The sequence below is a fragment of the Notothenia rossii genome (assembly GCF_949606895.1).
Source record: "Notothenia rossii genome assembly, chromosome: 9".
Taxonomy (NCBI): Eukaryota; Metazoa; Chordata; class Actinopteri; order Perciformes; family Nototheniidae; genus Notothenia; species Notothenia rossii.
The window spans coordinates 15,096,553-15,119,161 of NC_136907.1; the positions used below are offsets into that span (position 1 = coordinate 15,096,553).

General features: G+C 42.6%; 2 protein-coding genes across 3 annotated transcripts in view; one reads left to right on the forward strand and one right to left on the reverse strand.

The window, feature by feature from the left end:
• shroom1 (shroom family member 1) overlaps nt 1-16,054 on the forward strand; it is a 32,176-nt gene extending 16,122 nt beyond the window's left edge. Inside the window, exons 1-9 of one of the 2 annotated variants that reach the window (XM_079647534.1) lie at nt 2,337-2,780; nt 4,653-7,508; nt 7,596-7,773; nt 7,970-8,022; nt 8,699-9,304; nt 9,637-10,233; nt 10,769-10,877; nt 11,459-11,731; nt 13,418-16,054. In XM_079647534.1, coding sequence (XP_079503660.1) covers nt 4,873-7,508; nt 7,596-7,773; nt 7,970-8,022; nt 8,699-9,304; nt 9,637-10,233; nt 10,769-10,877; nt 11,459-11,731; nt 13,418-13,666 — 4,701 coding nt within the window. In that variant the 5' untranslated portion in view covers nt 2,337-2,780; nt 4,653-4,872 and the 3' untranslated portion in view covers nt 13,667-16,054. Of the gene's footprint in view, nt 1-2,336; nt 2,781-4,652; nt 7,509-7,595; nt 7,774-7,969; nt 8,023-8,698; nt 9,305-9,636; nt 10,234-10,768; nt 10,878-11,458; nt 11,732-13,417 lie in introns of those variants that run through there. The other variant, XM_079647533.1, reaches the window with a different exon arrangement.
• Nucleotides 16,055-19,689: 3,635 nt separating this feature from the next.
• sowahaa (sosondowah ankyrin repeat domain family member Aa) lies at nt 19,690-21,934 on the reverse strand. The gene has a single exon (XM_079651115.1). The coding sequence runs from the start codon at nt 21,716-21,718 to the stop codon at nt 20,285-20,287; it is 1,434 nt and encodes a 477-aa protein (XP_079507241.1). The 5' UTR covers nt 21,719-21,934; the 3' UTR covers nt 19,690-20,284.
• Nucleotides 21,935-22,609: the final 675 nt, after the last annotated feature.

The following is a 22,609-nucleotide window of genomic DNA, read 5'->3' on the forward strand; positions in this document are numbered from 1 at the left end:
TTGTTGTTGTTGTATATGTCAGATTCCTCCACGTACCACTAGCGGGAGCTGGCGTACCACCAGTGGTCCGCGTACCACAGGTTGAGAACCACTGGCTTAAATCATTAATGTCGTAACCAGAGTGGAGCCTCTTGACAAAGACCTAGGCTATGCATGTTTGTATATTTTCTTTTTTGCCATTTGAATCAGGAATTCTGAGGTGCCTCTATTAACGATGTTTTTGACTGTTCTGTTCTTCAGTATGAAAGGAGTCTTCTATGTGGTACAGTTGACATATTTCCTGACACAAAGTTGTAGTGTGTCTTCTTACAGCATCATTGGCGCAGCGTTCTACTCTCGTTTAATGTTTTCTTACCTCTAGATTAGTACATTCTTTTTTGAAAGTAACCAGGAAACTGGTCCCTGAGCACCATGCACTCAGGTTTGAATACGGCCTTCGGTCCTCTTACACCTATCATCTCCTGTATCTCCCCCTCTCGACGCTGTCAATCTCCAAAGGCTAATCTGGCCCAAACATATTGTGGGGTCCAGTCAAAAGTCCAAAAGTATAAAAGACTTTGACTTGACTACTAAGACTGAGACTCCAACTTCAGACAAAATCATCTGTTGCAAAGCATAGTTTGTTGTTCTTGAATCTTACCTAAGAGTAATTCACAATAGATTCTGGGTACATTTAAACATGGCAATGTGTCCAACCACTCTATTAACTACCCCGAAAAAATGCCTTCTGAAGGTATTTTACCATTTCCTATACACTTTATTGGGGTATGTTCAGCAATACAACAAGTTAGTTGTTTCTGTTGGTTGAGGCAGTACTAACTTCAGTATTTTGAGGACAAATCCATTTAGCTCAGAGGTCCACAAACCCATCATCATCTTCTTCATCAGCAGACCTTAGGGGCTAACATACTTATTGTTTTTGGCTTGCTAGTCGGTTGGCTGGCTACCAGGGGCATCAGCCCCTATAGTCCCCACATTTCCTGCTTGTTTCTTCCTTTGTGCCTTCCCCACTTCTTATTGGACCTTGCATTCTTGGGGTCCTGCTGCATTTCCTTATCACCCTGTACTTCCTGTATCTACATTCTCAATCTCTTCAATGTATTATTTCTGCCATATTCTTCTGAGACGCCTGGTGGTCCAGTCTCGTGGCTGCATGGTGAAGGTCACGCTGGAACACATAATCAACATTGAAAGACAAAAAACTCTGAAAGAATTTCGCACCCCCCCCCCACCTCGATCCCTCATTCCTCCCTCTCTACATCAGCCTGCGCGTGTTCTCTCTCACATTCATAGGTTTTATAAATCCAATCTTTGCAAAAATGTGTCCTTGCCTGACACCTTTCTTGACCTCCTTGGATTTTTTTTAAATATGGTCTTTAAATTCTTGCTGGTATTAAGGAATAATTTTCTCTCACTCCACCAGGATATAGTACTTAGCTCAGTTGAAGGCAAAAACTGGCATGAGCTTATCTCTGTTTCTATTTTAAAGTTGACCCCTTTCATGGAGCTCTCTTCTTATCACATTTGGAAAGGGACTTGATAAGCGTTGCACATTATTTTAAAGCTGATAGCCAGTTCTCTCTCACAATTTCCAATGAGGTATCAAGCTTCAAAATATATAATAGAAATAAATAGGGCTCAGGTTGAATGCAGTTCACATTTTTTATATTATTAAAATGAATCTCTCCTTCTCAGTTCTAATAAACGTTATTTTGTCGTCAGATTGAGTCAGCCAGTTCAGCGTTAACCAATCACAAGACATTGACGCACTACTTTGTCTGACACTGTGCTAACTCTGCATAGCTGAGTGGGCACAAGCATTGCCAGCTACCGTAGAAAACAATAGAGAGTGCAAATAAGGTCTTTCTCAGAAAGGAGTTTTTCAAGCTTAGGGTGTCATGGAGAACCTGTTCGACCCCTTACAAGACAGATCTGTACAAAACAAATCTTAGCTTATTGTTTAAATATAGTACTATATTTTCAGTTATCACCAAAATCATTTGTAAAGGCCACCACTGGTATGATAACTACCACATAATTAAACAAAACGTTTCTACGGGTAATTACCGTAATGATGACCTTTTGTTATCACTGCAGAAGTGATTAGAGTAGACTGTTGGTTTTTGTTTAGTTGTGTAGCTTCTTCATTAACAAGGGTTTCGAAGAATAGGAAAAACTTGGAAGACTCATAGATGTTGGGAATAAGAGAAATTGAGCACGATGGTGGGGGAGAGTTAGTCTTTGTGACAGTTTTTTTTTTGGGGTGGAGGTTGTGAGGTCACCCATCCACCCACCACCACTACCCCCTCCCATCCTCCGTCCTCCCTCCTGCCTTGGCTAGTCTCCATGTGCCGAGCTCAGGGCCTTGGGAATGAATGGCGCCCGGCCTCTGCTCCGTCTTTGAAGCCAGCCAGGAATGCGAGGCCCCCTTTTTTCTTTTTTGCTCCTCATCTCTCTCTCTGTTGTTCAGGCGGCCGACAGGACTAGCAGCTATCTGCGGCAGTGAAATATTCCCTCCGCTGCGCTCATTGTGCAAACGGAGAGCCAGACGTCATCGGCTGGCCAATCAGAGGCTCCCGCTAGGCAGACTCGGGTCTCTGTGGGGGGAGAAGGGACTCGCTAGAAGTCTTCCCTCTAATATCTAGCTCTCCTGGCAACTTGGTCTGGTCCCTCTTTTGAAAGGAAGAAAGATTTTTCTGAAAGAGAAGCCAGGACGGAAGTCATTTAGGAAATCCTTATTTAAGTGGGAACTTTTTCTTCAACTTAGGCTCAAAGTTGTGGTGAGTTTTTCTATTTCTTTCTTGCTAACATCGCTCTCTTAACTTGACAAACTTTCATTCATACCAGCCTGCAAGTTGCTGATCTCTGTGTGGCTCGTTGCCTGCCTCACTGCTGATCCTGCCTTCCAACTTGATTCAGCTTTCCTGCTGTCATTGTTCACTTCTCTTGTCTCTTGTTGTTGTGGTTTGCGTGTGAGGGTATTTGTCTGGGCCGGTCACCCTCTGCCTCACCCTCCCTCCCTCTCTCTTCTCTGTACATTTTGTCACTGCCTGTCCCCTCCATCACTTCCACTTGAGCGCTCCCCTGGTTGGGAGCCTCTCTCTCTGTGTTCTCAGAAGGAAGAGGAGGGCTGGAAACCACACACACACACACACACACACACCACACACACACACACACACACACACACACACACACACACACACACACACACACACACACACACACACACACACACACACACACACACACACACAGAAACACACCACAGATCAGAAGGGCCTTCATAAACACATGGAATCCCCCTTAATACTGTAGTATGAAAGGCTCTGGGGAGGTGGGTTTTGTGAGTATGCCAAACGACCACCTAGGATCATCTTTAATTCTGGGATTTATGCTCAGGCAACAAACATGGCCATACTGATTTATAAAAGAGGTTGTCATTCTAAGTTTCCAAGAGATCAGTCTCTACAGGACTTTTTGGTTTGTTTGTACGGATAACGCAACATTTGCTGCACTTCCGACAATGTTGAGGCCAAACTTTTATTCTGCAGTGTCAGAGTTGATTAGCTGGTCGGCTTGTCTTTGTTTTATTGGCAACATCGACCTTTGTGTATGCGTGACAGGTATGCAGTCTCATCTTGAGGACAAAGTCATGGAAAGGCATGCAGGTCAAGGAAAAGACGAGCCGTTACTCTGTCATTAGAGTCCTCCGTAAAACCTAAGCCTATTATTAACTAGAATGAACTTGAAGGGGCTGTGGTTTGTATTTAAGATGTTTCTTTGGATAGCTGATAATGGCAACAGGTTTCTTTGGTTACAGGATGGTAGCCCTATAAGTTATAACATCCTCTGCACTTTTAATGTTTTAGAGGGTTATAAGGAAACTTGAGGAATGTTACTAGAGTTTAAAGTAAAACCCACTATTGTCAAGTTAATTGGTTCATTCAAATAATCTGAATGCTGCAGCAGACTAATTTTGAAAGACCAAGATATTATTGATCAAGCTTCACTGTGTCTCAGCTGGAAATACATTGTCTACCCTTCAATCTGCAAGACTCTCCAGCGTCTAGAACAGATTTAAAAATAAATGTTTCCTTATCGTCTCAGTCACTGTTCATGTGTAGGTCATTGGAAGTTGAATCATGCCAAAATCATTACATGTTAGGCTGTTAAATGCTTCTCTCGCTAAAAAAAAGAATGTAGAGAACCTTTATGGTTTGCAGCGCTGTATAACAAGGCATCATACATCCATCACATGACTAATCCTCCCAGATTTCTGTAGCTCCATATGGAATTCCTGACATTTTTCTCATGTGACATTTTTGCCAACCTCAAGGATCCCTAATTAGAGGCCATGTGCGTGCAACATGAAGACAGGCTCCTTCAACAGGTGGTTAACTGTACTGACCTACCAATCATCAGTCGTAACAGCTATGCATTGGGATATTTGTGATGACTACACAGAGCCATGTGATATACTGAGTGTTGGTCAATCTATTGGTTTTCAAATGCTGTTTGAACAAGAATTTTATCTTTTTAATTTTCATCTTAAGCAGTCATTTTCCTCAGATGTAAGACTGGAGTGTGTGTCCTGAGTCAAGATTCATGGTGATAACTAGTGTGTGCTGTTTTTGTGTTTTTTCCCCCAGGAGCTACTGAGCAGACCGTTTCAAGAGGCCTAGAATAAACAAAAAGAAGGCAGGAAAATGACCTAATTAGCGAAAAGCGTGACGGACAACCTGGTGCAAATGTGTTGGCGGTATATTCCCAAGTTTCACCCACAAGGAAGACACATGCATCAGTGCACACACTTGCATACCACAATCACAAACCCCGCCCTTCCCTTCCTGTCATCCGCCCCAGTCCTCCATGGATTCCTACAACTTCCACTTTGAGAGAATGAGCAACGTTGACCTCCATCCTCTGAGCCTGCCCGTCAGCCGGCTCTCCCCCGCCAAGTCCAACAGCAGCATCGCCGACCATCTAGTCCACCATCAGCACGGCAAAGGAGACTCTGCCTACAGCTCCTTCTCTGGTGGGTCCACTGCCCCAGACTACCCCTCCCCCTTTCTCCCAGACGACATACAGTCCAGCTCCTTCAGCCACTATGCTGATCTTAAGTACGTGAAGTCCATATACCATCCCACCCAGGTTCTTCAGTCCGACTCAAAGACCATGGACCAGCTCTATCGCTCTGTGGAAGCTATCTCTCAGCAATATCGTAACAATACCAACACCAATGTAGACCACCAGAATGGCAACAACAGTTTGCACATCAACAACAAAGCGCTCTCTAAAAAAGAGGTGCCTATGGGGGCTCATTCCCACCCTACTGTCCGTCCTCCTCCTGTTCCAGCACGAATGGATAGTTTTATAGCCACAAAAAACTTTGAAAACAGCCGAGTCCACAATCAAGGTACCGAATTTAAACCCCAGCCGCCTCAACAACAGCCCAGACCCTTCAGTCGACTCCATCCACAGCCCCATGGTCAAAATGCTCCAAAACCTGAGACGGCTAACCAAGATACAGGCAAAGCAAGCTTCAGTTCGGACCCAGTTTTCTCAGTGTGGAGGGGCTCTCAACAGGAACTGCCACAGGCCCAGCAGTCGCCAACATACCGCCCCCATCTCCAGCCTCACGATCAAACTCGGGCGCCGTTGAACCCAGAATACCTTTCCATCACTGATAACAAAGCAGCGGAGCAGGACAAGTCAATTAACTCCATAAGCCAGCCTGAGCACCTGAAACCCAGACTGCCTTCAAGCAGTGGTGTGTTTAATGAAGACCATAACAACAAGCCCAGTGGAAACAGTGGCCATTTGGAGAGTAAGCGCAAAAGGGCGCACTCGGCGCATGATTGGCTTGGTCCAGAGCCAGCTCGAGCTGCCAGCCCCTGGAATGCTGGTCAGGGTTTCAAGAACAGCAGCATCCAGCATAAGGGTCAATTCTATTTTGTCACAGGACTGTGTAAGCTGTCTGAATCTGGAATGAGGACACACTCTGCATCTGTGTGTGGGTCTGACACTGGAAGTGAGAGCTCCACTGTGGTGCTAAGAGAAAAAGGAAGATGCCACAGCACAATGGATCATTTGTTTAGATCTCTCCAAGATGAGACCTCTTTCAGTGATGCGAGAGAGGCTTTAACTTCTCAGAGCCAGGACGTTTCCTCCAGAAGCCAGGATCAGGAGAATCACAGTTCAATGCGGTCTTCGAGAAGCTTCGACACCTTAGAAGAAATCGACATGATCCAGAGTCGGGATATCAGCCGCCACACTGCCAACAACCCTATATTCTACTGTGGACCTGAAAGAAACTGCCCACCACATTCAACCAACCCAACAAAGGAGGCGACCCCACTCATAAGCAATGAACAGCCTAACCCCCACAAGAGAGAGGAGCAAGCAAAAAGAGGGAAACGGCAGCCCTTGGGAGATGTAGCCAGCGAGAGGATAAACAAAGAAACAACCCCGCTACTGTACCACCTCACCGGAGCCAGCAGGGCGGCGTCACAGCCTAAAAAGGATGCTGATTTCAGTACAAAAGGCAAAGAAGCAATTCTAAACAAAACAGGTCATGGAGACGTGGTCGGTACCGAGAAGGAGAGACCTCTAAAAAGTGACACGAGCAAGAACGATGGAGAGGAAGTTGCCTGTAACACGCTGGACGACTCCTTTAAAAAGTACTACAAAGAGAAGCTGAAGGATGCCCAGTCGAAAGTCCTGAGGGAGACGTCATTCAAAAGGAGGGACCTGCAGCTGTCATGGCCGCACCGTACCAGGCCGAAACCTGAGCTGAGGCCTACAGTTATCCACGCTTTCTCCTCATCACAGGACTCTGAGACCTCCACAGATACACTCACTCCCTCTGTGGCTTCTGAGGAGACCGAGAGGGGGAGCATCAAAGACGAAGTCAGGGAGAGTCAGGAGGAGAGGGACAAAGAGACTGAAGAGGTAAACGGGAGGCCAGCGAATGTGGCCCAGCCCCAGGTAGCACGCATCAGAGGCAGGAAGCGATTGACTCAAGAGCAGAAAAAGATGTGCTACTCTGAACCAGAGAAACTCAACCAACTCGGTGGAGCCCCCGTCCACTCTGCATGCCGCTCCTTTGGCAACGACACTGAAAGCCTGTTTGCAGTCGAATGCGAGGAAGAGGAACGTGCACAGCAAGGGGAGCAGGGACTGGTTGCAGCACGGAGGAAGATGTTTGAGACGAGAGGTAGAGCCCTCTCAGCTTCTAGCGCTACAAAATCCAACTTAAAACACATGCAACACAAGGCGCTGGTGGAGTACATGGTGCGTAAAACGGGCCAGAAAGTGCCCGAGCCACAGCAGCCGGCTCCTCAGTTACCATCTCCGCCCAGACAGAGGCACTCTCTGGGGGAGAAACCCTTCGACTGGGGTCCCAGGCCTCTATCAGGAAATAATGAAGGCAAAAACACCAAGAATAAACCCAACAGACCCCACTCTGCAGGCCGCATCCTGGACTCCTCTTCCAGCTCTATCAGGTGTGAAAAAGCAGGTCTTCTGTGATGCTTTTTGTTGACATAAAGATTCAATCGTTTAAGTATTTAATACAAATCATCCCAATTCAGGTACGCCCAGTTCTTCTCGTCACAGTCTTGTTCAGGCCAATATGTTGGTCAGTCCAATCAACCCAGATGGAGGGAGAGCCAAGGCCCATCTCAGGGGAAGTCCGCCTCAGTGGAGAGTCACTTGGACCAACCAGAACCACCATGTTTTTTAAGGAACAGATCCACATCCACACCACAGGTATGTCTGTACAGATTGAGACACTTAAAAAATGCATATTTCTTGAATAAAGTTAGTGTCTGACAAGCTTTCACGTTAACTTACCCCTGTGTGGCCTTTGCTGTACTAGTTCACACTCATTTTGTATACTAGAAGGATTTAACTGGACAGATTCAAGTGTAATTCACGTGTTTTGACTTTTTTTCTGGGTTTGCAGGCACTCGATCACGAAGAAGATCCATTACCAGCTAATGCTATGGAAACCCCCAGGTATGCACCATCAACAGAGACAAATTGGTACATTTGTTTAGGTTTAGGTCACGAGAGTAATAGGTCAGTGAGTGTGCGCAGATAATAAATCTTCTCTTAAGTCCCTGGGACACTGGAAAGTCAACACCCACCTGGTCCAGCTAGGCAGCATTCCTCTCCAGAGGTTTATGCATGGGCTGTAAAAGAAGAATCATTGACTCAAGCTTTTCCAAGGAGTTGACATATTTCCAAATATGAAATTGTTAGTTGCCAGTCTTTAAAATGTAAAAATACAGAGCCTTTTTATGATGCATTTTTATTTGTCCTTAAATGATCATACCTTACCTTACTTAAAAAGAAATGTCTGCATACCTCCATGATGAATAAAGAGTCCAAAGACTTGAGAAATGTCTACATTAGGGTTACAGCAAAGTGATATCTTTTACATCTTTCACATAAACCTTTTGCACAATTAGCCCGTCTGCAAACACGTACAACTCAAAGTTTGTTGCAGCATGAGTATTAGATAAATACATAAAGAATTAGTCAGTGAGATATATAAAAAAAAAAACAATATGAAGATGTGATGGCTACAGGTGGTGGTTTAGTAGTTTTTGTTTTAATTGAAAACTCTTTCAAACTTTGTTGAAATTGATAGCTTGTGTTAAAAATGTTAACATTGATTTTTCTGTGTCAGTCCTCAGACGCATGCCAGTGAGGACTCCTCATTGAAGCCGGCCCCTGAGGGCCAGCAGCGCGTCCGCGTGGTCGCACAGAGGGGGAAGTCCATGGAAGAGCTCGGGGCATCAAAGTTACCAAGACCATCGGCCATGAGTAAAAGTTCTGAGCAGTTAGATCAACTTTGGAGGGATCCGACTGAACCTGGAGGACCCGTCAAAGACAAGAGGAGCGTTTCATTCTTTGCTGAAGTCAGAGAAACCCAGGGGCTGGTCCGAGGGGGAATGAAACTAAATGTAACGGGGCAAAAGGAAAGGGCGATCGTTGGTCAGGGACAGACACAAAGCCAAGCCCAGATAAAGTCTGTGTCAAGGCAGAGCTCTGAAACGGAGGAGAGCGCCTCAGCTAGTAGATCCTCCTCCCCGGCCTCCTGCAGGAATCCCTCTGGATCTCCTGGTTCTCACGGCCCGGTTACAGATGAGGTCAGGTCCAGCAGACCGCCCAGTGAGACTCCACCTGACCCACCTTCCCCCAGATGTCCAGAGACCAGTGAGAGAGAAATCAAATCCACCTCGTCCACTCCCACCCAGACAAAGCTTCCCTGTGAAAACAGGCCCAGCTCCAGGTAAGATTACACTCTTTGTCAATGCAACATCTTTTTTCAACAACTTCCAAAACATTCCTTGCATAGTGCTCATTGGAATATATATCCCTTCAGCTTTGTAGACATTTTTTCTTAAGAAAACGGATAACCTTGCCCACTACTCAACAGTTTATTATTGACTACTTTTTCTCCTTGGGTCTTTGTTGGATCAGATTCAAGTATAATTGAAATGTAGTCGTCAATAATAAACTTGTGAAGGCGTTCCCCTTTACATATCAACACTGTTTTTCTGCACCTACATTTCTTTTTCAACAGGTGTGATTGTTAACCATGACGTGTTTATGTTTCATTAGAGTCAAGACTTCTCCTTCTGCATCTGGATCAGAGAGAGAGCAGTCGGTGGATGAAGAAAGCAACGTCTCCCTCGGACTCGAGTCAAACCAGGAAGTGTCTCTGAGCTGTGGAGTCACCACCGATCCATCGCTGTGGATTCTCCCCGCAGAAGAGGAGATCAAAGAGGAAGTTCAGTCTTGGGCGCTGACAGACAACGTTTTTGACGACGAGTTCACCAGCCCCGCCCCTCCGACACAGACAAGCGAAACCTCTGTGTCTGCCTGCACCCCCATCTCTGACACAGACATCAGTCAGCAGGTGGAGGAGGAGGAACATCCAGAACCGGAAGATGAGAAGTCTGGAGAAAACCAAGCGACGGAGGAGAGGGGGACTCAACAGGGAGAGACAGAGAGCCTGGAGAGGCCTGCTGAAAGACCAAAGTGGGAGGAGCTAGTAGAAGCGGCAGTCAAGGTTGACCAATCGCTGGCCAGAGTGTTCTACCCACTGACCAATCGTAAGACGGCACTGATGCTGATGGAGCAGCTGCTGTCAGAGGACACGCTGCTGATGGAGGAACACTACAAGAAGAAGCAGGAGCAGAAAGGAGTTGCAGAAAGGTAAACGTTAATGTCCTAGAGCACAACACTTAAAGGTTAAACCCACCTCTGGAACAAATGAATACATAAACTTGTTTACACTTTTGGGAGACTTTTCCTGCCGTAGTGGAGACAGAACACTCCTGAGATGTGCTCTGAAGAAATGAAAATGAGGGAAATAAGTTCACCCGACTTAACCTTGTGACAAACTGTGTACATGGAAACAAATAGTAATAATAGAAAACAAGTTTAGTGTTGATGTGGTGTTTAGAGTACAGAGTTAATTAGAATTCCTAGTTTAATGTTTCCCCGTGTAACTTGATACTGGTTCCTGTGTTATCTATTGCTGCATCACACGCACCGACACACCTGGCCATCTGCTTTCCGTGGTACATGACCTCACTGTGTAAGCACTCTCTTCAGATACATGGGGAATGTGCGGCTGCATTTCAGATTTCTCTCATATATAAATGAAAGTATTTGAAGACGTTGTATGTGGCACATTGATATGGCGCAGGAAAACTAGCTTGACCTAAAAACATTTGTCTTTTTCCAGTCCTGACACAGTGGAACGGGCTGAACCATCTCCTGCTCCGTCTGCACCTGACAGCCCTAAACCTCTGAGTACAGACCTGCAGAGCAAAGCTGACATCACTGAGAGAAAGGTGATTATTCAGTCATGTGTATGGTGGTTATTGTCAAAAGTACCTCACAACAGAAGTGAAGTGTACATTTCAATACTTTTAAACTATTAAACATTTGACCATAAACCATATGTCTCTAAGAATGTCACAGCTTTGTACTGTATTTAAAATGACAAGAAAGCCGATAGGACCGCAGAGTAAAATTTAAGTTTAACCACAAACTTTGAGGTCTTCTTCTGATTTTCTTTTTAAAAAACGAGCTCTGGATTTCATAACTATACCATCTGGATGATATTTGACCTTAAGTGGATTCATTTCAGACTGAGATAGTTGTGTGTCTCTTATCACATGATATACTGTCTGCCTCTTATCAGTATCTCCTACTTGCATAATGTTTGGCTTTGCAAATAGCCTTCCCCCTCTTCCTGAATGCCTCCCACATTCACTCTTGATACATTTCCCCTTTATCCTATCGCTGCAAATATGAAATACATTTTCTTTTTCAAGTTTCAAAGTATTATTTATACACATATTGTATTTACCCTGTAGCACCATTGCCTACAATTTCTCACATATCTCCTCTTGTCTGCTTGAATTATCAGCGTCTCTTAGCGTCCATTATCGATGAGCGCCTTCACTCACTGGAGGAGACTCGCAGGGTCCTGCAGGCAGAGATCCAGGAGAACGTGGCCCACGGGGGGGTCCTGGAGGTGCTGGTCCGCGAGCGCTGTGTGCCTGTGGAGCTGGAGAGGTACAACCTGTTCATAGGAGACCTGGAGAGGGTGGTGAGCCTGCTGCTGTGCCTCTCCGCCCGGCTGGCCAGGGTGCAGAACGCCCTCAGCACCGTGGACCAACACACAGACGCTGAAGAGATGGTGAGGAACCAGAGCTTCATATGGAGGCCTTGGGTTTGATAAATGAGGGGTTTTCAGAGTCTGTCTCAAGAGGATTTTCCTTCAAAGAGTCCTCTTATCTTCTATAATTTATTGCTTGATGTATTTTGTGGTTGCATAATTGTCTGATGGTAATACTCATGCCAGCAGGGAATGTTTTTGAAAACTCCTTGGTGGGGCTTTTAATTTACCCTCCCAACTCCAAGCTTTCTGAAGCTACAGAGAAAAATACAGCACTCACATAGACATAATCCTAAAATAAAAAGTGTTTTGAGTGGATTCTGTAGCATCCAATTCTCAAATACATATACCACTGTAATTATTCACATCACACATGTAAAAAAAAAAGCATGAAGCTGAATAATCAATGTTTAAATCTCCCTTCAAAATGGTATAAATCTAATCAAAAGTTTAGTTTGTTTGTGTCTTTATATAGTGCCCATATTGTGAATGAATCTAAATCAGATTATTTTGGGTTAAAAGTAAATTCAATCCATTAAACCAGGTGTGATAAATCAATCTACTGATAAACAGATACACACTAATACAGGTAAGTGAAAGCATACATTCAGGTAGTGTTTATGCAACCTCACAGATTTTGTGATTTACTGCAGCTCATTTAGAGCCTCTGGCGGAGAGAAAAGACGACTGCGAGTGTTGGAAGTGCGCGGCTGCTCCCATGCCCTCGGCTTTCCTCTCGTTCTGTTTACTTTAGAACAGCAAACACATGCCACTTGAGAAGTTAAGGGCGACTTTAATGGAGTCAAGGTTTCTCACCGTGTGGAATTCAAAAAATGTTATCTATGTCTAATTGCCTTTTTAGCTTATCTTTATTTGACCCCAACGTTTAAATAGACATTTGAAGAATGATTTTCATCTCGTGCACTTTTTGATTTGATATATTGAGAAACAATTACTTAAATTCCGTCACGTCATGCTGCATCTGAGGTAGCTATAATTAATAGTTTTTACTAAAACATTTAAATTCAAATAAAATGTGTTGTGTCACACGATCGGACTTAAGCTCTGTACCATGCTCTGTTTTCCCTCTGAATATCCCGTTTCATTATGCTTCCTGGTATTTACAGCATCCATTTATGTTTGCATGGATGCATTCGATTTCTTGATGTATCCGTGAAAGGGCTCTTTGTCGGTTTGTCCATCTGTATACAGCCCAGCTGAATGTGCTGCAAACAGAGAGCTTGTTAGAGGGTCATTGGTTTTCTTGCTGTTATCAGCAACACTGGTATTTACACTGACTCACCGAAACTGCAGTCCGGTTTCGATGACATTTGTACCTACCCTGCCCTCTGTTGACATAAGGAAACACTGCACCTCCTTCCCTGTGGCGGAACCATCACGCTTTCACAGCTCTCTATTACATCAAACACCATTATTACCTTTCAAATAAAACAGGAAAATCCCAAATATAATACTTGGACATGTTCAAATGCCTTATCAGCATTGCTCTCCAATTCTGAGTTCTCAGCAGAATATGTACTTACCCATTTAATACAAGGAGCATGAGCAAGGCACAATTTCAACACCATAATAACATTTCAATAACAGACCTAACAAATTCCTTTGTCCCCAGCAATATCATGTGAGATGGAGAGGGAACATTAGCAGGTACATTTCATGTTCTTTATCCTCTGTGTCTGCACTCAGCAATCTCTGGACAGTCGCCACCGTCTGCTGTGCAAACAGAGGGAGGACGCCAAAGATCTGAAGGATAACCTGGACCGCAGGGAGAACCTGGTCTCCACCTTCCTGGGGCGTCAGCTGTCCGCCGAGCAGCTGCAGGACTACCGGCGCTTCGTGCAGACCAAGGCCTCGCTGCTCATCCGGCAGAAGGACCTGGAGGAGAAGCAGAGGCTGGGAGAGGAGCAGCTGGAGGCGCTCTCCAACAGCCTGTGAAGAGAGGAGCAACACAAGCACAGATTCCTCCTCCTTCACTTGCCTTAAAGTAGTAGCTTGTTGCTGTCTTTTTTCCCAACCCCTGTCATGACTTCCTAATGTATCATTGAAGACCTCCCGCTGCTCTCCTCTCATGCTGTTCACGAGGCTGCACATCAGATGAGAAATAAAGACTCCTTGCCTTTCATCCACCGACGGCTCAATCCCCGCCCATTGTGAGGCTGCACAATCTGTGCACCTGAAGACTTTTCTCAATGTGTCGAACATCTTTCCATTAACTTAAAACACTGAGCTGGGGTTTTTTTCTGTGTGCCTTGATGTTGCTGTGGATCGTTTTCCCATTAGAGCTGCTGTGTGGTGGAAACTTTGCGTCCCCTGTTAGCAACTGTCCTCCACTTTTTCAATGAGATGGTAGTGCTACAGCCCTGTATCTGCACCTGTGGAAACCTATTATAAGCTTTAAGATTGTATTTGGACCTGTGTGAAGGCTTCAGTGAAAGTGTAGCCTGAGAGGGGGCGCTGTGCTGTATCATGTCAGCAAGATGTACAATAGCTGTAGTAGATTTAATCGTTGTGTTTTTGTAAATGTTCTTATTTTTGAATGTTTCAAATTTAAGGCACTAAAAACCAAAAAGGGTGAATGAAAAAAAAAAGCACTTTGTAATGACACATTTCTTAAAATCAGATTCAAGTAATTTTCAATGAAAGCCTTACTCCATCCATTTAGACAATATCCCTGTTTTTAGCGTTGTTTCGTCATACATTTTCAATAGGAATGTCGAAATATTTTTTATAAAAAAGGTACATGAGCACACCATGCAACATTAAGGATTTTGTACAAATTCTTTTCCAGCTCATTTCATACATGACGTTATTAAGCCTCAATGATTTCACGCTTGAACAGTTTCTCGTAAGGAGGTGCTAAACCTCTTTAATCAGATTATGAGTCAGCAAGAATTATATCACTGAGTATTTTCTCCCAATGTCCCTTTGTCACAGGAGTGACACGTGATACTTGAAATAGTTTTTATCAAACAGGAAAGTCCACAATCTTCACTTCAGGTGTCTTCAACTAATGTTCAATGTTCTAGCTCCACTGCACCTCCACCTGTTAGATATGTTACCTTTTAGTTTAATTCAATGTAGTAAACTCTTCTCAAAGGAAATGCACTCTTGAATCAAAAGACTTTCCCCCATTTTCTTTAAAGAATCTGTTTCCACATTTCTTTACTGAATCTTCAACTAGACACATCAAAGTGACTGTTGTTCTATGTCACAATATGTGCAACGTGTGTGTAAAATCACGAATGTCTTCATTTCATGTTTATAGTGAGTAGTTGTTGAAGAGAAAAACAAAACTCCTTTTGTGGAAGTGATTAAATGTTATTATCCCTCAGGAAATCATACCTGTTGGCTGAACTGAAAAGGTTTCCAGTGTTGACTGTTTTATATATGATATTTATATAATGACTACAAAAGGCAGAGCATCATTTGCATCCCCTCCACATAAAACACCATTAACTCACCCAAACTCTAAATGTAAAAAAAAAAAAACCTAGAAACTCTTATACTTTAAAGATAATGTTCTGTTTCATTTTGATAAGCAGTTTCTCCACCCCCCCGCCATCCCTGAAACATTTCTCCAGAGATTTACGACCCTGTCCGTTTCAGTTTGCTAAACAAATGTCTGTTTGTTTTGGCCTTGTGCTGACGCAGTCCTGAGGGGTTAGAAAAGACTCTTGTTGTTCCCCACAACCTTCAGGAATTTCTAAAGTATGCCACATGTAGGAGAAAGAAAGCTTGCGGGGGAAAAAGTGAGGCAAAAGCTCCCACAGAAGAGAAGAGCAGCACATGGATAAATACTCATTTCAGTTCAATCAAAGCAGTGTTTTGTTGAGTTCACAGGAAAATGGGCCTGTTTTTGAAGTAGGATTATATTTAATAATAATAATGGGTTCCACTTATAACGCACTTCATATTTGAGTTCAAATCCCGAAGTGCTACAAGCAGTGAGTATGGAACAGAATAAAACAGTACACAACACGGTAGAATTTAATAAAAAGCAGTAAAAACAAACAATACAAAAATAAATACAAGGGTATTAATAAATCAAATAAAAGGTCTAGGAAAAGACTCTATTGAACAGATGGGTTTTGTTTACTTTTCACATACTGGAAGCTTGTCTCATTGATACAAACATAATCTGTTTTTGAAAATATTCCAGTAAGTCCCGGCTGGTGGGACGACAGCAAACATTTCTAAATCCACTATTTCCGCTCTATTTCACATCTGTCTTATGTTGATAGTTAAAGTTTTTTTTTGTGCCTGTTTGGAGTTGTAAATGCCATGATGTTTGTTATATTGTGAATAAATTAAGCTCTCCCTCTCCCTCTTGTGTACCACAGTTCTTTAATCCTCTCCAGAGTGAGCTTTACTTAAGTCAAAAACAGATGCAGACACATGTATCCAAGGTAAACATTAACAAACAATTGAAACAAATGTTGGCTACATTACATATTTATGCAACAAATGGTTGAAGTTGTGTGCTTCTTCTTCTTCTTCAGTATCAGTTGGTCACATTAGTTCTCATAGTTGGTAGTCATTCAGTAGTTGAAGCTTTGCCGGAGTGGTGTTTCCTATCAGAGCTCATCTCTGCCCTCTGCAGCTCCATCAACAAACTGCTGCTGAGGGAGCTTTACTGTTTCTGGACTGGGAGCAATAATACACCGCTTTTAAACACGGTTGGGGAGCTCCATAATCTATAGGGAGAAACACTATTCAAAATCTTGATTGCTTTGTGAAAAGGGAGGAAATCTTGTATTTTTATTGAATTCTATACGGCACCAAGTCGGTCTTATATTCAATGCTTATTATTGTTTGAATTCAGTTTCAGCTAACGTGTAACTGGAGTGTCAGCAACTTGAAAACAAGAGGAAATAATGTAGGACTACTGAATATAAATATTATTGTACTATACTACTATTGATTTACTTTAGCTTGCAAAACATTAGACATATCAAAACTGGACACAACATGGTTCACTTTAAATTGCTAGCTTCACCAAAGAAATCAAAACCACCTTCAAACACCTCTAAAGCTTTTTTAATCAATTGTAATATCTGAATAAGTAGTTAGTTAGTTTGACAATCAAACAAACAAGATATAAAGTGTTGAATTGGTCATTGTGTTACCTATGGATGGAGCTATGCTATCTGTTCCTATCTATCACAGTCTTTATGCTAAGCTAAGCTAACCAGCTGCCTTATGTAGGCCTACTATGAGAAAAAGTTAAAAGGAATACTTTGACTTTTATAAAACATCGCTTTCTTGCTGAGAGTTACATTTATCAAATTGGGATCAATAAAGTTCTATCTTACTCTAAATGATGCATCGCAGTCTCATATTTTCAGAACACTGTCTTCATTCTCTTTTGTCCCTTTCATGCATATTTGCCCTCATTTGTTCAGCCTCACAGAGGAATGCTGTCCAGTCTGTTTGTCAGCAATAACAATGCTTATTCAAATAATTGACACGGAAAAAGAAAATGATTTCAAGTTGTAAAGACAAGATGAAACTCCAATATGTCAGCGAGAGACAACAGACAGCACTTATCTTACTGTACTCAGTATAAACACTTTGAATAACATTCCCACAGAATGTAGCAGGGACATTAAACACAACTCAAGGAATTCTCAAAGATCTTTGTCAGTCTCTAATTACATGGAAATTAGGTTGGGCATTATTACAAAGGCAGTGTTAGTGATGGATTGTTTTAGGGTGTAGGCTGCAGACAAGAAACAGTAGGGAACAGGGTGGAGTAAAGATATCAGTTCCGTCACAGTACTGAGTAATAAGGAGCGTTGCAGCTGATAATTACTGACTAGATCTCAACAGTGAGGCAGGGAAAAAGAAAAATGGTGGATGAAACATAACAATCTAATTTTAAAGTACCATTTAGGTGTTTATTTTTTTATAATGTTAAATGGACCCTGTTTTATTTCACAGGATTTGAAGATCATGTCGATGACTCAGTGATTACTCTGCCAGGCGCTCAGATTAGTGGCTCCAAAGTTCATTTTTAAACCTGAACCCTGAACTCTCCGCCAGCAGGAATGTCAGCACACCTTGAGTTTCTTCCTCCTACCAGTCATTAAATAATTCACTTATAAAGACTGACAGGGCCTCGTACTCGAGCCTGTGCTCGTTTTATATCACCAAGATTTATCGCTTCTTCGTGTTGCAGTGGATGTTGCTGTTGGAATGCATGCAGCTGCCGCTCTCTGCCTATAACCACATGAAAACCTGTGAAAAAGACCTGTAACCACATGAAACACACATGGGATAATGGTTTACAATAAAAAAAACGTTCCACGTTATATTTCACTACCAGCTTCAATTACATGACAACTTATACTTTAAAAAACAGGTTCATGTGGTGCTCTCTTACCAGAATATGCCTGGCAGGCCTTTTTGATGTTGTGTGGTTAACTTTACTTTACAAATACAGAGATTTCCACTGGGTTGTAACCAATACTTGACTGAGGAGAAGACCAATGACTGAAAAATCCTGAGCAAATCATTAGATGTTAAAGCCATAGATCACTAAACAGTTGGGATAGTTGGAATTTATTCGAAAATGTCTTGCAGAGAATGAAATGAGAAGATAAAGATTTACTAATGTTGTCATCTATCCTAGCAAGAGCACATTTTCTAAATGTCAAACTAACACAATTGATCTAATACCACATGTTGTTTGTCGTACTGAGAAAATGTCCTTTATTGCAAATGCAGATTCAGAGAGGCTTGTAGCAACTGTAATATCATTTTGTCACACTGAACCACAATATAAGAATTTCTCTTTAACTCCACTGTGATGCATTTTAAAGTTTAAACTATCACCCAGTAAATGGAGCATCTGTACTTTTAGCATTTAAGGATGACATTCACATTTACAATATTTTCCATATTTAAAAAAAATGGTTATTGCACAAACAGTTTCCTATAACAACACAATGTAACATGATGGTATTCCTGCTTGTTTTATCTGAAGGATTTAAGTTCTTTCTGGATCTTATTGACCTTTCTCCTCACAGCAGCAGCAGTGGCAGAGAACATTTGCTTACTAAAACCATGAGACACGGAGATGAAACATCGTCTTGACATGAGACAATGCACGCTGCTGGGGAAGTGACATCATGTAACGTTAAAGAAACAGAGGGAGGCGACTCGAGGCGGGAATAAGACACACAGTCTGAGAAGCGGCTGACCACAGAACATTTCCTAACAACACTTCTTCAACTTTTGCCATGATTTCGGAAACTAACCATTAGATTTTTAGACACATTTGAAGCCTTACTTTGAGTTTTGCTTTTTTCAACCAGGAACAAGAAACCATGACAGACAGGAAACCAGGCAGCATTAACACACACTTTCAGTCACCCACATGCAAACACACTCATTCCCAGTCAGCTGCTCATGTGGCTGAATCACAGCTGTCTCAACAAGCCCTGAAGATGGATCCAGGCCACATTTCAGAGAAGTGTTGGCACTGTAATGATTTATGGAGCACCTGGAAACCTCTTAATGAACATGCGCTTTGCCTATGTTAGTCAAATATTTAACAATCCAGGAAAATCCATTTTTTCTTTTCTTCCAGGAAATTGCAGTGAGTTGTGTGCTTCTCTAAAATGCTTAGCAGTGTTTAATAATTCATCTCGAAGTTGAGAGGTACAAAGTCCCCTAAATCCTCCTCAGAGGCACCCATTTTGAATTGTATTTATTTAGTTGCTTTTAAAAGTTTTATTCACCCATACGTCATCACATCTTCAATTTAGTTTGGGCATGTTTGCCTGTGGAAATCAAAAAGGATGACTGCTTCATTACATAAGTTCATATCAGTTAGTCAAAGGGGAAAACAGACAAGTCCTGTCTTGATCTGTTAGCTACCTCAGAAATAGAATGCATTGGTCATAGATTGATTTCCTGTTAACAGACGTAATGAATGCATGAAAACTTTGTTAAAATAAGTGTACAGTCTGATTTATTTCTCATGAAATGCAGCGCAATTGATTTACAATCACAACAAATGGAACTACCGGTATATATTTTACAGTCAGTGGAAGAAAATATGCAGTTTTTTTCTGAAATGCAGATGCGACTGGAAAACAAATTTGACTATTCATTCAAACAAAAAGGAAATCATTATCAGTTATTAAACATCATCAGTGTTTAGCCCAGTTTCAATGTCTCAAGATTAAAATGACACCTTCGAGGGACCACAGACAGTGAGTAAGAAAACTCTGAATCATGTTTTGTTCACACCTGTAAACTCTCCATTAGATATAACTCAGAAACGTAACATCTGTAACAACAAATCTGTCTCTCTGTCATAATCAGAAAACCATGCATATTAGTTTTTCATATTTTATGCCAAAAGAAAAGTCAAAAAATATGAATAAAGCAAACAACTTTTTTGTGACCTCCTTTAGTCATATGAATAAAGCAAACAACTGTTTTTAGTTGTTGTCATTGTTGAAGAAAGCCTGAAAATCCAATGAATGTCAGTCAAGAATCGGATGTGTGGCTCTAAATCCATATGAGAACAAGACAAGACATTATTTACATAAAAGCATCTGATATGACTCTCTGCCTATAGCTGCTGTCTTCTCGTTCCTCGATGGGGTCTTCGCTCAGGGAGTAAAATCCTAACCTCTGCTTGTGCTTCTTCTTGGTGCCCATGACATTGGGATTGAAGAGGCGGCTTATTGAATGCAGGCCCTTTGAGAGATCCGGGAACAGATCCAGCTCTTCTTTCTCAATCTGCACTATGTCCGGAGCCTGTTGAACTTTGGGTTCACCCAGCATCTCTCTCACAGTCTCAGAGATGCCCCCGTGCAGATAGTGGTAGGCCTTCTTTCCGCAGTTGTCCCTAATTCTTGGATTGGCACCGTGTTCCCCCACCAGCATGGCCATGATGTACTCCTGATCATGCAAAGCGGCAATGTGCAGCGGAGTGTAACCTCCATGTGTTTTCGCATTAATGTCAATATCCACTCCTCCTTTCCTGGATAGGTCAATAAGATTCACAAGCATTTCACTGTTCCCACATTTGGCTGCCCAGTGCAGAGCAGTGAACCCTGACATGAAGTCCCTCTTCTCGGCCAGTTGGCTGTCTCTCAGCAGCAGGCCGTAAACTTGGCTCCAGTGGCCGGCGGCACACTTGACCAGCCATTCATGCTCAGCTTGCTCCAAGGGAAACAGAGAGGGGCCCCTTGTCTCCTGATCCTCTGACGCCTTGGTGCTCTTCACTGACCTCCTCAGCTGGGGCGAGCTAATGCTACTGTCCGTCTCCGCTGAACTTCTCTTGTTCCTGAAGGAGTCCAGCTTCGGGCTTTTAGGAGGATCATCTGGGTCTAATTTTAGTTTTCGGATCTCCACCATTGTAGTGCTGGGTGGCATCCTCAGAGGTGAGCCATATGGTTTGCTCTGGATCCTGGTGGGCTCATTTACACTGCTTCCTCTTGAATCTTCATTTGTTTCCTGCTTCTGGATCTCAAAGTTTAGCCCTCTTTTAATTCTAACACTCGTAAATTTGCTTCTTTGCAGTGCCTGCTGTATAGAATAAAGTATTTCGGTAGGATTGTCACTTAATTCCCTTTTCTCTTCTTGATCAGGATCGGAAACAGCTGATCTCTCCCCTCCTGGTGCCTCCTCAGAGCCTCCAGTCTCCTCACCCTGCACAGGTGGGCGCTGCTGCTCACCTGTCTGCGGGATCTCTTTATGTTCACCCTTCTCCACACGGATCTGTTCGGTCTGGGCACCGTCCAGGAAGTGCTGATACTTTTTCCTGACGACAACGTACCGGACACCCTCGATTTCTTTGACGAAAGCGACATTGTTAACGAAAGTCTTGAAAAGCTCCTTGTTCTGTTCTTTCTCTGCGGAATCTTCGCAGTTTATGGAGTCTTTGAACTTACCCACCAAGTCGGATTTCTTCACTTGGCCCCCCTCCGCTATCAGCAGAGAAAGGACGGATTCTTGCGTCAAAATCATGATTTAATCTGTAGGATTTACGTGGATAAAAGTTAGAACTTCTACCTCCCACAGCCGCCCTGTTGCTGTTACCTTTGTCCTGTGAGAGTACAGCCTCACCTGGCCGCGCACTTCTCTCCTCCCCACCTGGAGGAGTCTTTTCCGGGAGAACGCGCAGACGTGGACACAATCTGAATAATACATGCATATTTTTTTCTAAAGGCAAAGTGGCTGCGAGATTACAATTGAAGACTAATAATAGCATCACCTTCATTTCTCTAATAAAATAAAAAGTTAAAATAAATGTACAATAAATGTTTAAACAAGAACATGTGTTTTTATCAGCTTCAAAATTCCTATACCCCAAACATACACTTTTCCCCATGATAAGTTATGCACATAATAATTGCAATAATAATAATAATTAAAAAGTACTTTTATTCAAAAGCAAGGCAAGTTTATTTATAGCACCTTTCAACACGACAATTCAAAGTGCTTTACAACAATTAAAGACAGTAAGATCATTAAGAAATGGTGCAGGGGAAACACATTATTAAATGGCAAATGTAAGCATTTTCAGCAACGTTTTTTTGCCCAAATATTACCATGCTTTACTAAAGTCTAAGATACAGCTCTTAACATCAATAATTGGTGGGGCCCCTAAACACACAAACACAAAGTTGTAAATGTTTAATATAAGCTGGATGCGAGCATAAATCTGTGAATATAATTTACATGTCCCAAAGGTACCAGCTACACAGTAGGCTACAATACACACAACAACATAAACACTGATTTTAATAGGAGTTAATTAAACACAATATTGGAGCAGTGTCAGATTGCTTTATCTGAATGGCTGACTCTCACTCATGTACAATGTGACCTCATTTAATAATTTAAAGGTCCCATGTG